This window comes from Helicoverpa armigera, chromosome 12, assembly GCF_030705265.1.
Source record: "Helicoverpa armigera isolate CAAS_96S chromosome 12, ASM3070526v1, whole genome shotgun sequence".
Classification (NCBI taxonomy): domain Eukaryota; kingdom Metazoa; phylum Arthropoda; class Insecta; order Lepidoptera; family Noctuidae; genus Helicoverpa; species Helicoverpa armigera.
Window position 1 is genome coordinate 9,795,387 of NC_087131.1, and position 15,194 is coordinate 9,810,580.

General features: G+C 44.1%; 1 protein-coding gene across 7 annotated transcripts in view; it reads left to right on the top strand.

Annotated features, from left to right (window-relative positions):
* Positions 1 to 15,194, top strand: part of LOC110384023 (histone-lysine N-methyltransferase 2C) — a 38,691-nt gene that overhangs the window by 21,650 nt on the left and 1,847 nt on the right. For 2 of the 7 annotated variants that reach the window (XM_064037184.1, XM_064037185.1), the window contains exons 40-52: positions 887 to 943; positions 3,015 to 3,335; positions 3,523 to 3,681; positions 3,765 to 4,901; positions 4,992 to 5,082; positions 5,483 to 5,583; positions 5,752 to 11,640; positions 11,722 to 11,940; positions 12,347 to 12,502; positions 12,833 to 12,971; positions 13,283 to 13,556; positions 14,324 to 14,453; positions 14,845 to 15,027. In XM_064037184.1, the coding sequence (XP_063893254.1) occupies positions 887 to 943; positions 3,015 to 3,335; positions 3,523 to 3,681; positions 3,765 to 4,901; positions 4,992 to 5,082; positions 5,483 to 5,583; positions 5,752 to 11,640; positions 11,722 to 11,940; positions 12,347 to 12,502; positions 12,833 to 12,971; positions 13,283 to 13,556; positions 14,324 to 14,453; positions 14,845 to 15,027 (8,856 nt within the window). The remainder of the gene's footprint in view (positions 1 to 886; positions 944 to 3,014; positions 3,336 to 3,522; positions 3,682 to 3,764; positions 4,902 to 4,991; positions 5,083 to 5,482; positions 5,584 to 5,751; positions 11,641 to 11,721; positions 11,941 to 12,346; positions 12,503 to 12,832; positions 12,972 to 13,282; positions 13,557 to 14,323; positions 14,454 to 14,844; positions 15,028 to 15,194) is intronic. The other 5 variants (XM_064037187.1, XM_064037189.1, XM_064037183.1 and 2 more) reach the window with 4 other exon arrangements.

Below are 15,194 nucleotides of genomic sequence, written 5' to 3' on the forward strand. Positions count from 1 at the left end.
ACACATAGTAACATGCTTTATTAACTTTACAATAATAATAATTTTGAGAATGATAAAAAATGCTATATTTTTTACTAAATTGCAGTTGACAAAATAGATAGTCGATAAACTTCGCAATTAACTCAATTATAGTAACGTGTCACGTCATAAATCACAAATCATTTCCTATTTAAAAAGTCTAATGATGAAACTTACAAAACTGAATGACAACTTACGATTAAGTAATCTTACTAATATTAAGTATTTTGATAGTCTTGGAGGATTTTTGGATACATTGTCGTGCATGCAGTAATATTTTGATATCTACGTGTTTTTTTATTGTACGAATTTGTTTCGACACGGCGACGGTGTCGAAGTAAATTCCTTGGCTTTAAATGTATGCAGTAAGCTTGGGTTCACATTTACGAGTCACTGTCGATTTGTCACTGGAGTTGCAATAAATGTGAACTTGTAACAACGTTCATCAGTCGCTTCGATATTCGATCGCATCGCAGACAATGTGAAGTTGAACGAGCGTGATCATATCCAAAGCAATATTAATTTGTCTATGCGTTGGTGGCGGATCCTTTCGACTGTAAATATGCGCTGAAATTAAACTTGTCGCTTTTTTCGTTACGAGCTTAGAAGACTAATATTGCATGGGTATATCAGATATCGCTAACAATTCATACGACTGAGGTACTGGAACATACTGGCCTAAAACCTGTCTTCCATTTTTAAATGGAGAAGAAGATATTACTGGTTCTACGAAATACATAATTTGGCACAAAAAACAAGGTTTATACGTAAAAGGTCGTATGAGTTGCGTGACGTAGGCTGAATGTGGACGGCGGAGTACAGGCGTGTTATTTGCATGTCGGTGGTTGATGGTTGTTGGCGCGGGCAGCCCTATGAGGCGGCGGACTGGGGCGACTGGCTGCACCGCCGCCCGCTGCTGCTGCAGGTCAGACCCCACCCCCACTCCCGCACTTAGAACCGCACCCCCCACCAAGGATATCCAATGTCTCTCAATAAGAAGCTAAAATAGCGAACCTCTTTAATATCTGTAGGCAAGAGGCTAGGATATGGTGTTAGAGAGCTGTACTTAAAAGTGTTTTGTCAAATTCTTAATTGTAGGTACACTGATACGATTATAAACATAAATAGCATGGCAAGAAATAATCAGCCTTTATTAATGTACCTTTATACATAGAAATAAATCTTTCTTTTTTTACAAAGAAAAAGTGAAATATAGGGTAAAATTAATTTGTGTGTAACTTTATGATATAAGCTTCTTGTTGACGAGACCTCAGATTAAATACGAAACAGACAATTTCAACTTCCCATACTCCACTCTCTTTAGTAATCTAACCAACCTCTTTGTTTCCTTTTTGGTAACAAATCGTTTTCTACCTTCGTAAGTATATTTTCGACAGCAAAGAATCGAGAAGCAAATTGATTCTTGTCACCAATGAAATAGAGTCTATATTTCCTCTTCCTTATATCCTTCATTTAGATTTCCTTTCCTTAGTCTAGTGGGCCCAGTCGGATTGAGGGCCTCGTCACCGCTAACCACCTTGTTCGTGTCTGTTTTAACGCTTTTTACTTTGCTTGCTCGCGGCACGCATGCGTAATGACTACTAACCTTTGTACCTTTTCAGCATCCTTCCTAACACAATACCACTAACGTTCTAAACAAATAAGCACTAAATTATACACGAAATTCATATTCAATATCTATAAAATCTTAAATTGTTGTAAAGACAGTAGAAGTTAGTATATGATTACCTATCTCATCTTGTTACATAAATATGGTGATGGAAATTCGATATTCGAATTGGTTGTGGGCAGAAATCTTTAAGGCCCAAGTTTATTACAACATACACATAAGTTTTCTTAAAATAACTGTTTATTTTTCTGAGTACACAGTTGTTTTAAGGAAAACGGACATAAATTGTCGGTGCACTTGGGCCTTAGTAATATGTCAGGAAGCTGTTGTGTAAGGCAGATAAATTAATATCATAGGTAATAGCATGAACGTAACTAGAAACTCGAGGTCCCAAGGATGCGAGCATGAACAAAGCTCAATATGCATGAGAAAGACAAATGAATGCGATATCCATAATACACAATACATAAAACCTCCAAAGAATAATGGTATGAGGTATTTTGCAATTAATAATATAATAACTCTTTTTTTAATACATATATGTACCTACCTATGACAGAAATTTTGGAGGGAGATACAGAGCCTAAAATAGCCTCGACTTACGCCAACAGAAGTTAGAATAGTTTTGTGCCTTACATATAATTTGTCGGACTTAGATGATGCTTACAATAGTATAATCAACTCACATTCTAAGACATGTATATTACACAAACACAAATCAACTTCTAGATGATTCTTAGATACTTTTAGATATTATTAAGTTGCTACTTGAAAAGTACAAATCCAATTAATGTACTTTAGACTATTAGCACCGCGTTATGATATCACATTTGTTATTTTATATCAACAGTCTAACAATAGAGTATGCGCACTGAACTATTAGATACAATCTAAGTCACATCATTCTTTATACTGTTATGGAAATAATCACACATCAAGTAAAAGTAGTAAATTTTCTCATTTTTTCAAAATTTCGTAGTAATTCACTTGTCGAGCCGACTGAAAAGTCTGTAGTTGTTCTTTTTATTTTGTAATCGAAAAATCTCCAAGAGTTTTGATTCTTATGTTACTGCACAACAATGTGTAAATTTATTACAATGAAAAATTATTTAAAATGCTTTCATTCGGCTCAACACTCAAGATGAGATGGGTAAATTGTAAACTTTAAACCGGCCATAACAATAAAGTATGCATCGATATAAGTAGTGAATGTCGCAGCGTACGCACCGAGCTCGGTTCACAAACGTGTCGCTAGGTGACATAGCTAAGGCCTCTAGGAAGCTAGCATCGCGACCGGTGACGAAGCTAACGGTGGCGGGCGACGGCGCAGGCCGAGCGTCATCAACAGGCTTACTTTAACCGTCAGAACGTAAACCAGGAGCAACCGTTGCTTCTCGAGGAGCTCCTGGAGCAGGAGAAGCGGGAACAGGAGCGCGAGGGGGGCGAGTGGGCGGCGCCCGGCTCCGCCCCCGCGCCCGCGCCGCCCCCCGCCGCCGCGCCCGCCATCCCGCTGTACCTGGGCGTGGCGCCCGCGGCCCCGCCCGCGCCGCCCGAGCGCCCCGCCACGGAGGCGGAGCACCACGCGCGGCTGCTGTACGAGCAGTGGCTGAAGCAGTACAACGCCTTCGCCGCCGACCAGCAGCGCCACTACGAGGTCGAGGTTCAGAAGCTTCGCAAGATCCGCAAGGTGAGCCGCAGTAGTGCGCTTTCGTGTTCGTGAGCTTTGTAGTGGCAGCGCCGTCCTCCCGGCCGCCTTGTAGAACATTCCAGGTGCCGACTCCGGGCTCGTGGTAACAGAACCAACTTGTCACTAACTCGGGGGCTTAACGCTCGGTCTTGAACCGGTTTTACACTTGAGGCTTTTCAATTTGCAGTCGCTGAACAGCAAGCAACGGCAGTTACGCAAGTCTGGCAACGAGCTACTGCCTAACGACGCGGCTGAACTGCAGCGCGTATCTACTGAACAGCAGGCTCTACAGAAGCATCTCGAAGCTGCGCGCAAGCAAGCTCGTCAGCACAGCATGCTGATACAGGTAAACTAATGTCTCAACTGGTTAAAAAATAACAATTTACGTTGTTCCTGGTAACGTGTTGATCATCTTCATTTTTTTTCTAGGAATATGAAACCAAACAGCGCCAGCAAAACCCTCAACTGGCCCAACAAAGTGTCATAAACCAGCAACAAATAACGTCCAATCAGACGGTATTCGCTCAGAATCAGAACATGAACCAAGGCCAGCAGGTGCAACAACAGGCCACGATCAACCGGCCGATGCAACTTGGCCTACAAGGAGCCACAATACAGCAACAACAGATAATACGTACTCAACAAACCGTGATTGGTGCTGATGGTCAGCCGATATCTCAGCAAAGGATAGGCTTGGTGACGTCACCTTTGAATACACAGGGAAGATTATTGCAAGGTGGTCGTACTCTCGTGATTGAGCAGTCAGGGGCTCCCCAGCAGCAGCTTGTTAGACAGTTATCAGGAGTCCAGGAAAGACCTCAATCTGTAGGGGGCATGGTCCAATTTGGTCAGCAGCAAATGGCGGGAGTGAGAGGGTCTATGCAACAAGGGCCGCAGACGCCGAGAACTCCTGGCGCCAGACCAGCGATGTCTCCTCTCCACGTGCAGTCGCCACATTCTCAGTCTCCACTGCACTCTCTGGCGCCGCAATCTCCGCTGCATCACTTGACGTCACCGATGCAGTCGCCGCTACATTCTCAGCAGTCTCCCTTACACCACACGTCTCAATCACCACTGCATCCGTCGACACAATCACCTCTACACACGCAACAATCACCGTTGCACTCACAGCAGTCGCCGATGCACGTGCAACAGACCAACATGCCGCAACAGTCGCCGATGCATCCACAACAGTCACCTATGCACCAGTCTCCGATGCATCCGCAGCAATCGCCGATGCATCAGCAGTCGCCGATGCATCCTCAACAATCTCCGATGCATCAACAGTCACCGATGCATGCGCAACAGACTCAGATGTCGCAGCACTCGCCGATGCCGCAGCAATCGCCGATGCACTCTCAGCAGTCGCCCATGCATATGCAGCAGTCGCCGATGCATACACAACAGTCTCCGATGCAAACTTCGATGTCGCCGCAACACTTCTTGCAGCAACTGCAAGCTCAGAGGACTAGTCCTCAACTACCGACGCCCAGTCGAAGTCCTCAGATATATCAACAATCTCAAATTCAAAGTCCAGTGGCTTCACATTCGCCGCAAATGCAAAATGTAAGATGGTCCTTGATAATGTCTTAAAATAATCTTGTTTTATTTACCTTTCAAATGTACTTGTTAATAACACATGCATTATTGTTTTAGGTTGATTACGGAACGGGGAGATTTTCTCGGCCCGCTCCCGGTTGTTCCCCTCTGCCAACTCGATTTGCTAGACCGCCACATCACCAACAAGGTACTTAACTTATTATAAATCTAATCTTCTATTCAATTTTTAATATACCATATTATATTTTAAGTGTTTTTGTACTTTATTCTTGGAGACTGAGTTGTATCCAAACTAATATTATAAATGCGAAAGTAACTCTGTCTGTCTGTCTGTCTGTCTTTCTGTCTGTCTGTCTGTCTTTTCTTCACGCCTAAACTACTGAACCGATTTGTGTGAAATTTGGTACAGACATAGTTTGAAACTTGAGAAAGGACATAGGATAGTTTTTATTACAAAAAAAAAAAAAAATTATTCCGGACATATAGCGCCATCTATTGGTCAAATCAAAAATCTGCTGGTAGTCACTATTCCACGCGAACGAAGTTGCGGGCAAAAGCTAGTTATACCATATTTATTTGTCTCTTAGGAATAAGAGTTGGCGGTCCTTTCGGTGGTCGACAACAGACTTCGCCTCTCGGAAGCCCACAGCCTCTACCGTCGCCCGGCAATCCGGCTAATGAGATGGCTGTAAGTATACATATAAATTAACATTATTACATAAATATACATGTAAATTACATATTTCATACTCTTATCGCAAAACAGCGGATAGATTAATTATTGAAATCCGCAGTAAATAAAAAAGACACTGATTGGTCCCAAGTACATAATTAACCTTTATTTATTACTTTACAGCGTCAACAAATGCTACAACGGCAACAATACAGTCCAATGGGTGGAGCTCCGGCCTCACCATCAGTAGCTCGTTCACCCCACGTAGCTCGTACTCCAACACCATCCGCCTCCCCGGCCGCATCACCCGCACCCGGTGGCATGCATGAGCATGGCGGAGGCATGCATGGCCCCCATGCACCGGGCATGCATGACCACGGCGGGGGATTACATGGACCACACGCCCCCGCACCAATACCACCCGGATACAGGTATTTCAAACCTGGTCTATTCGGAGGGGCACCCGGATGGCCACCCAGAGAAGAAGATAGGCGTAGACCCGCGCATTTGACTAAAGTATCGATCCTCAAGCGTCGTACACCACCACGGCCACGTATGTTAGGTACAGCGGCTACTCATCATACTGATAGAGAGGAAACCGACCCTACTGCATCCCCTAGTTCCGCTGACGCTCGAAGCTACGTAGTCTACACACCCGATGCCTTAGAATACGGACCACGAACTTCCCGCAGCGATGAACCACGATCATCACTCACTCGGTCCGATGATGATGACGATGTGGAAGAACTAGTAGAACATTTAGATGATGACGACATAGTACTTGTCGAACCTGATGCGATATCGCCAGAGGAACGCATCGCTACCGAGGAAGACTTTGAAGAGCTGATAGATAGCGGTAAGCCTGATGATGAAACGGAAGACGAGACCGCTGAAAGAGCTCCGACTCGTACTGAAACTACTACGAAAACCGTGGCTGTTATTAGTTTATCTACAGGAAAGCAGCCAGCTAGCGTACAGCAATATAAGATCCTTAAGCCGGGCACTGGTTCCCGCGCTCGCTTGCCACTACTAAGTGCGACAATGCTTTCACCACATACAAACACTAAGATACTTGACGAGGTCTCACAGGCGACTGTCGCCTCCGTCTCGATAGCCAATCAAACCATTTCTGTTCCCGTACTGAAGAACCTGTCAGTACCCATAGCTAGCGTGGCCAGTCATGTAAGCGGAGTCGGAAAAACGCAGATGAAAAAAGTTCCATTGAATTTAACTAATCCACCTCTGACGATCAACATGTCGACGCCACCGCTCTCCAAGCCAATAAGCTCAGTTATAAGTGTAATTTCGTCAAATGTACCGAAAGTAGCTAATGTAAACCCACCACGGGTACCAGTCTCGATATTGACACAACACCAAGTGAAACAAAAGATAGTTAAAACTATCGAGAAACCGATGATGCTTGCCTTATCCAACTCCAAGCTATCGAGCTTGTCTGTAACTCACGATGCAACATTACCGGCTAAGATATTCCAAGATGACGCGGCGTCACCTGACAGTACTGTGTCATCTGAAAATAATCCGGAGAAAGATATCAATACTAACCCCATGACATCGACGTCACAACAGTTGACATCACTGACAGCTCAGGGCACATCGCAAATGGATCAGAGACCTGGAATATTTAAGGAGCCAAACAAAGATATTGACATTGAAAGTGAAATCAGTCAGCAGACGGAACTGCCGCACACGTTGTGTCTAAGCGATAGAACGCCGTTATTACTAGGAAAGGCTGACATAAAGAGTCCTGATCCTATTCCGGAGAAAATTCCTGACAATATTATGGAGGGCGATGATGAAGATAAACCAGAGGACAACATACAGACCAACTTGCTGCTGACTTATAATAAGAGCATTTCTGAGCCGCCGCCACCACCTCCGATGGCTGAGAGTAAACCAGAAGAGAATGTGGTGAAAACAATAAAGGCGATCGCTAACCAAACTAAAGAAATGGTTATAGACTCAAACATGCAGATAACCTCAGACATGGCTCAAGATTCCGTGCAAATATCCATTCCATCACCGACGCCGTCTCAAGAGCGGTACTTAAATGACATTACGATGCAGGAACACCACGAGACAGCAGAGAATACCAAGCATGTCGAGACTTTTGAAGACATGCTTCATATTCTTGAAAACATTGGCGACGAAACCAAAACTTATGGCATGAAACAACAGAATCCTAAACCTGGCAATCAAAGTGCCCAAAATCCTAATATCAGTACTCCAAAACCAGAACAAAAGGAAAGCCAGGATAATTCAGGTTTTACGAAGCGAGAGCCAGAGAGACTGGCGCTGCAGTCGGCGACTGTACCTCAACTGTCGCCGCTCTCGCAACCCGCCGAGCTCACGTCCAACATGGTGAATGTATCACAACAGATTAGAACCATCATGTCATCACTTAACCCCAATACTTCTAAAGTGGACACACAACCCGTCATGAGGAAAAACAGTGACGCCACAACACCAACACAAGTTAATTTTGAAAATTTGCTACCATCTTCCAAGGTTGAGGTGGCAGCGTCTAGGCCTTCGCCTATACAAAGAATTGATAGTAAACCCATCACATCTATCCCGAGCTCCGAGAGTTTGCCCATGAGCGCCGCGCAGGCTATCGGCTCTCGAGTTAACACTCTCTCATCGATCGGACAAATGCGCAAGTCGCCCAATGTCTCACCCATTAACTCCCCAGTAAGCTTACAAAACTCACTAATGAAATCTCCCGCACAGATGATCTCGAATCAGTCATTCTCACCCATGGATGACACTGGATCTACCTCGGTCGCTTCTCAAATAATTCAGATGCCAGCTCTCTCGAAAATACATAGTTCCACTGCAGCTGCTACAATGATACACTCGAATAACACGATCACTACTAGTATGAGTGGGTTCCAGAAGAATCAGTCGTCACTGCCTACAAGCATACTAGGTCACACGTTACTACAACCTACAAGACAAATAAATACTAGTAATCTACCGTTCAGTCAGCAAAGTATAAGTTCTAGTCAGCCGCCAGCCCTAGTCATGACATCTAGACCAATGATGGGTAACAAGGAGCCAGCTCCGAACGTTACTGTGCGTACTCATAGCATTGTTAGTTCAGGGATCAATCAGATACCCGCCAAGCCTGCCCCGCCCGGCTCCATCAATTTCATTACGTCATCGAAACTGCTTCACACGCAACTGACCTCACCTCTAAAGAGATCTAAGTCTACAGATGAGCCAAAGAGTGAAGTTATTGTGGGACATATTCAACCCACGAAAAGGCATAGCGTTGAAGCTGTCGTAGTCAAGTCAGAGCCCATGGAGACAGATGAGCCAGCCACTTCTACAACCACTACGACAGATGCATCAAATAAACACAATGTGCAACAGACTACAGCCAACCAGAAGAATGATGAGTCTCAGAACGTGTTGCTGAAGCAACTGCTTCAAACCACCACTGCCGCGGCTACAGTTGTCCCTCAACGTACACTGACCATACAGAGAACTGCGCCAGCATTGGGCACCATACCGTCTCTAGAAGCTCAGCTGGCAAGACCTTCAATACCGCCACCAACATTAGCTTTGACACCAGAAGTAGAAATACCAAAGAACTCCCCACGACATAATATAATGACTAGTAGCGTAGTGAACTCGCCGTTCACCACCCGGCCCATTCAAACTATTCCCACTTCCTCAATATCCCCACTGACTCAAACGTCGACGCAATCCTTGATGGATGTTCGCAAGCCGCCTATTAAAATGATGAGCAAAGAGGAGACCACACCCATACCAGAAAGCTCACCCACTATGAAAACTATGCAAATGTACCCAATGAGCATTGAGAATCAGCAGCTACAACAGGCTATAAAGAAAGAAATCGCTCCTCCTCAACAAAGTCCTGTTCACAGGCCGTTTACTCCAATGGATGTAAAGAAAGAGTTGCTAGACGAGAGCTCTCAGCAATCCGCCACTTCTGGAGTATCAACCGCGTCTGATCAGGGTAAACTTGACCAGCCTATGAAAGAAGAATTCACTGAAAATGTCAATATGGATGCGTCTTCAGAAGCCAATGCTCCCGAGACTCCATCGGAAGCTAAGAAGCGTAAACGACGTGAATATCAACAGAAGAAACGAAAACAAATACAAATGAACATGAAAGCTGCCGCTGAAAACAACTTGAATGCGGCTAATGCTAAGAAGAGACCACGCAAGGGCTCCCGATATGAGGAGGACTACGATACATTTATTGATAACCTCATGACTCAGTTACGTTTACTGCCAGCGATGCAAATTCAAGAACCCGCTCTTACTACAAACTTTGCGGTTTGTCCACTATTCGGCTCTGGAGATTTGACAAAATTAAAAAATAAAGACTACGATTTACTAAAAGGCGACTTAGTTGGTGAATTCGGTAATGCAAAAATACCTAATGTTGGAGATTATTACAATACGAAGCCATTTGGGGAAGAGGAACCTCTGCCTGAGAAACCTCCAGCGTCCACTCAGAGAGGCTTCTACGACCAAGAGTTCCAGCCGATTCTATTTGATGATGACCCAGAGGATAAGAAATTGGACTTCATCTGTAAAGAGAGAGATACGGACACGCCTGATAGCATTGTTAGCTGCTCGAGTCCCGAATGTCTCGAAACTGAACCTCCCAACCGGTTCCCTGGCCTCAAACTCATTGATGATGAAGAAGAGGATGAAGATAGTGACTCTGCTTCCGGACGCATTTCACCTATAATACCTATTATTGCGCCAGTACCCATCAGAGTAAAACCTGTGTCTTTGTACCAGTCGAAGGATGATGACGAGAATTCCAAGGCGCTTAAGACTCTCGACACTGACGCCGCCAAGGTTAAGGGCGGAGACTCGCCTGGTAGTACCGAAACAAATGAAAATGTCACCGTCACGCTCACCCTCACGTCTGGAGCTGCTGAAGATATTCTTGGCGTACTCAAAGAGCTCGCCGGAATCTTACACATTCCACCACCTACGTCTTATCAAATCATAGAAAGGACAGCAACTCCACCATCGCATAAACTTGGCCTCTACAGGTCCAAGGGTAAGGATGGCAAAGAGGGAACTCCAATTGATATCCAAAGCATTCTGAACGGAGCGGCCAAATTCTGTCGTCATTGTGACGTGGTTATCCTTGATTCAGTAGTAAGAGCTAAAGCATCTGAGTTCCCGTTACTCTCCGCCAACAAAGGTAACGCCGAAGAAATTCTTTGTGATAGTGATTCAGAACTATACTTCTGTAGCACACAATGTTACGAAAGCTTTGCGTGGCGTCCTACTAACATCATCCTTGATGGAAAGACTAAGACAGCCGTCAAGGAGGATACGAAGTCTGAAGTCGACACCAACTTATCTAAAGACCGAGATGATTTCGATACAGCATCCACTGAAAGCATGGAGACTGATGATTTAGACATAAAGCCAGACATCAAAGACGAGAAAATGGATTTGTCGTTCATGGATTCTTTAGATAACGACGAACTGATGAAGGAGGTCGGTGATGACGTCAGCGCGCTCGACGAAGACCTGAAGAGTGAGCAAGATGACAAGAGTAACCAAAGCACGGAGAGGGAGAAATATAGAGGTGTTCGCTATAAGGCGTGGTCGCCAGGTTGTATTGGCCCGCCTGTGAAGTACAAGCGACCGACTGACAGAGAGCTCACTGAGTTGGTGTTCCGAACTGGTGTCGCTATCATGCCGGTAACAAATGAAGACGCTCGGCGCTGTGAATTATGTGGTATCCAAGGCGACGGTGTCGCGGACGGCGTGTCACGTCTACTGAACTGTGATGTAAACCGCTGGGTGCACTTAAACTGCGCTCTGTGGTCGGAAGGCGTCTACGAGACCGTGAGCGGCGCTCTCATGAACGTAGAAACGGCACTAGCAGCTGGATCCAATGCTACGTGTGCCGTTTGCCGTCGACTTGGTGCAACTGTGCGATGCTTCAAAGTTCGTTGCGGCAGTGTCTACCATCTCGGCTGCGCGGTTAAAGACAACTGCGTCTTTTATAAGAACAAGACTGCTTTCTGCGCATCGCATGCACCCAAGGTGAGTTCTTGTGGTATTTTGGTCACTGTATTTGGCAAAATATACAGTTTTTGATCTCTCATTATTTTTTTGTATTGGCAGAATGAAAAAGACAACGAGCTAACGACCCTCAGCGTACAGCGTCGTGTGTACATCTCTCGCGACGAACAACGTCAAGTGGCTTCCGTTATGCTGCATTCTGACACCAACCATCTCATCAGAGTAGGAGGACTGATATTCCTGAGTCCTGGACATCTGTTGCCACATCAGCTCGCGGCATTCCATACGCCGAATTACATCTACCCTATTGGATACAAAATTGTAAGTAGCTTGACAAATAATTGACGTATTGATGACTTGATGTTGACTTGATGATATTTAGTTATGTATTGATGACTTGATGATTTTGTACATAGGGGGAGTTGGGGTGGTACAAAGCATTAGATAGTATTTAAGGGAATACATAAGGAAGTGATTATATAGGAGTACATAGAGGAGTACTACTAGCTAGGGAGTACATAGAAGTAGTTCATAAGGGAGTATACAGGGATTCGAGAGTACACAACACGGTGCATAGGTATATAAAAAGAAAGGCAGAAGTAAGTGTGATGACACAAGTAATTTAAGGTTGTGGGCAGCACAGTGAACTACGTTAGATTCATCACACTACACAATATTTCAGGCTTTTTTTGTTGTTATCTATTTATATATTGCCTGTAATTCCTAGGTCCGCTTCTACTGGTCGATGTCCCGCGCGAACTGCCGCTGCCGCTACCTGTGCTGGATCTCGGAGGAGGCGGGGCGGCCGCGCTTCCACGTGCGCGCGCAGGACGAGCCGCGCAACGAGTGCGCCGCCGCCACGCCACGGGCCGCGTGGGCTAATGTATGTATAGTTCTCATAAAACTCGATGTCTGATGACGTTCCGAAACTAAATATCGAGCTCAAGTTCAAGCCGAAAGAGTAGCGAGGGAGGAGAGGGTTGTGGTACCTAGAATAAGTCTCTACGTAACTACTCGCGCAATATTCAGTGATGATTAAAACTGAATGATCAATGAGCTTCAGACTTGTAATTTTACGTCAAATATAGTATCATATTATGCAATTGAATTACACACATTTAATATGAAAAAATAGTTTCCATTTTCAACACTTTTTTGCTGGTATGTAGTCCACATATAGATTAAATTTTAATTTTTCAAATACGTTGTTTAGGTATTAGATGCCGTAGCGGCATTACGCGAAGGAAGACCCGAAGAAGGAGTACTGAAACTGTGGCCCAACTATGTGACTGGAGAAGATCTGTTCGGTTTGACTGAACCTGCCGTCGTCAGGGTACTTGAAAGCTTACCTGGTAAGTTATTGATATTACTATTCTAATTCGTCCTTTTGTCGTTAACTTTACGTTAATTATATCCGTCGTATCACAAAAACTTTGAAACGTCTGTTGAACACTTGTCTAAAAAAATTACAGATTATGACATTGAAATAAGTTCCGTTTTGCAGCCACACTTGTTTTAGACAAGTGTTTAACAATTGTTTAAGTTTTTGTAGTAAGGCTGTAGAAGATTTTGATCAATTTTAATTTGAAATGTTTTTTCACTGTTGGGAAGCTCCTAGTGTAAATAAACGACTATACAATCAACAATGCTTTCAAATCTTTAGGCATAGAGACGCTGACGGACTACCGCTTCAAGTTCGGTCGGTCAGCGCTACTGGAGGGCGGGCTAGCCGTGAACCCGTCGGGCTGCGCGCGCTCGGAGGCGCGGGCGCGCGCCGCGTGGCGCCGCCCCACGCGCAGCCTGCTGCCCGCCGCGCCCGCGCCGCCGCCCATGCCCGACCACCCCGCCTGCCCCTACTCCAAGCAGTTCGTGCACACCAAGAGCTCGCAGTACAAGAAGATGAAGAGCGAGTGGCGGAACAACGTCTATCTCGCCAGGTATGTGACACCGACCATGATTAGCGCCTCATTTCATCTTTTTCATAGCTTCATTTTGTTGATTTTGACAATGGTCGTCTGTTTCTAAAACAAGAATCATTGTAATATCTGAGTTTTTTCAAATACACTAGGCAATCTGTGACATGAAATCGGCTCATAATTTAACCTCCTTAACCAAACTAACGTAATTCAATTATATCACTAACCCATTTCAGAAATATTCAGATGAAACTGAATACATATCTAAATAAATTAACTATTTGACTTACTGGTAATATACCGCCTAAAAGTCACAATCATAATGTAAATATATTATACTGAATCTCAGTGAGCAAGCTGAGCCGTCATCACAAGCAGCACCCGTTAGCGAAAATGAAACAAATACTAGCCGCGAACATTTAAAAACAGAAGAGATGATCAACGACTCATCCAGTGACACCACATGCACAGATACGAGTCAATGAAGAAACATGACGAATATCAAAAATGCATATCATAAAGAATATCATAATAAACAATATGAAATAGCAATTGATTTCAAAAATATACGGTAAGAATGAGAAACGGAAAATACGAAATTATTGTGTGCAAAGAGGTTGAAATACTTAGATTTGATACCAAAATCGTGGTAGAAACAACCATGTTTTTATTTTCTTTCAGTTATATGACGAATGGACTGCCAAAAAATTTAATATTTGCAATTTCAGATCAACCTCTAGATACGAAAACAAATTGGTCTATGAGTCTAACATATAAAATATTTCTAGGTCTAAAATCCAGGGGTTGGGTTTGTACGCCGCCCGGGACTTGGAGAAACATACCATGGTCATCGAGTACATCGGAGAGATTATTCGCTCCGAGTTATCGGAAATACGGGAGAAACAGTATGAAGCTAAGGTAAGGAACATTATCTCGTGAAAGCAGTATTGGTGGGTGGATTTAGTAGATAACTTATTTTATTCGTATGTTTGTTGGTATTTATGAACTAAAAAATATATTACTCTCAGCTGTTTCTGTAATTCACAATGTAATTGGTTAATATTTAAAATAATTGATTAGGTACGGATTCCGAATCATTGAATACTGATTGACTGAAGCAAGAGCTTAGGAGAATTTGATCTAGCTTACATAAAGTAAAAAAATACTATATGTATTATGTTTTGTGGTCACCCCTATCCGTGCTTTTTAAGAAGTGGAGTATTAGAAAAAAATGGAAGCTGTTGTTTTACCCTGTAGCTATGTTTATTATTTAAAATTCTACTTATACTATGTTCATATTTGATTGCAGAACCGCGGCATCTACATGTTCCGCCTCGACGAGCGGCGCGTGGTGGACGCGACGCTGTCGGGCGGGCTCGCTCGCTACATCAACCACTCGTGCCAGCCCAACTGCGTCGCCGAGACCGTCGAGGTCGACCGACATCTGCGCATCATCATCTTCGCCAAGCGACGCATCGCGCGCGGGGAAGAGGTAAATTATAACCTTATTCTTTATAAGCATTCCATGCTGTATAGGTGGTACATTTTATAAGATAGACACAAAATGGTCCCGACAGAGAACAGCGTAAGCGCAAACCTGTCCTATATACACATACGTATGTTTTCATTCGTGTTTCTATACTTAATGAATGTTTATTT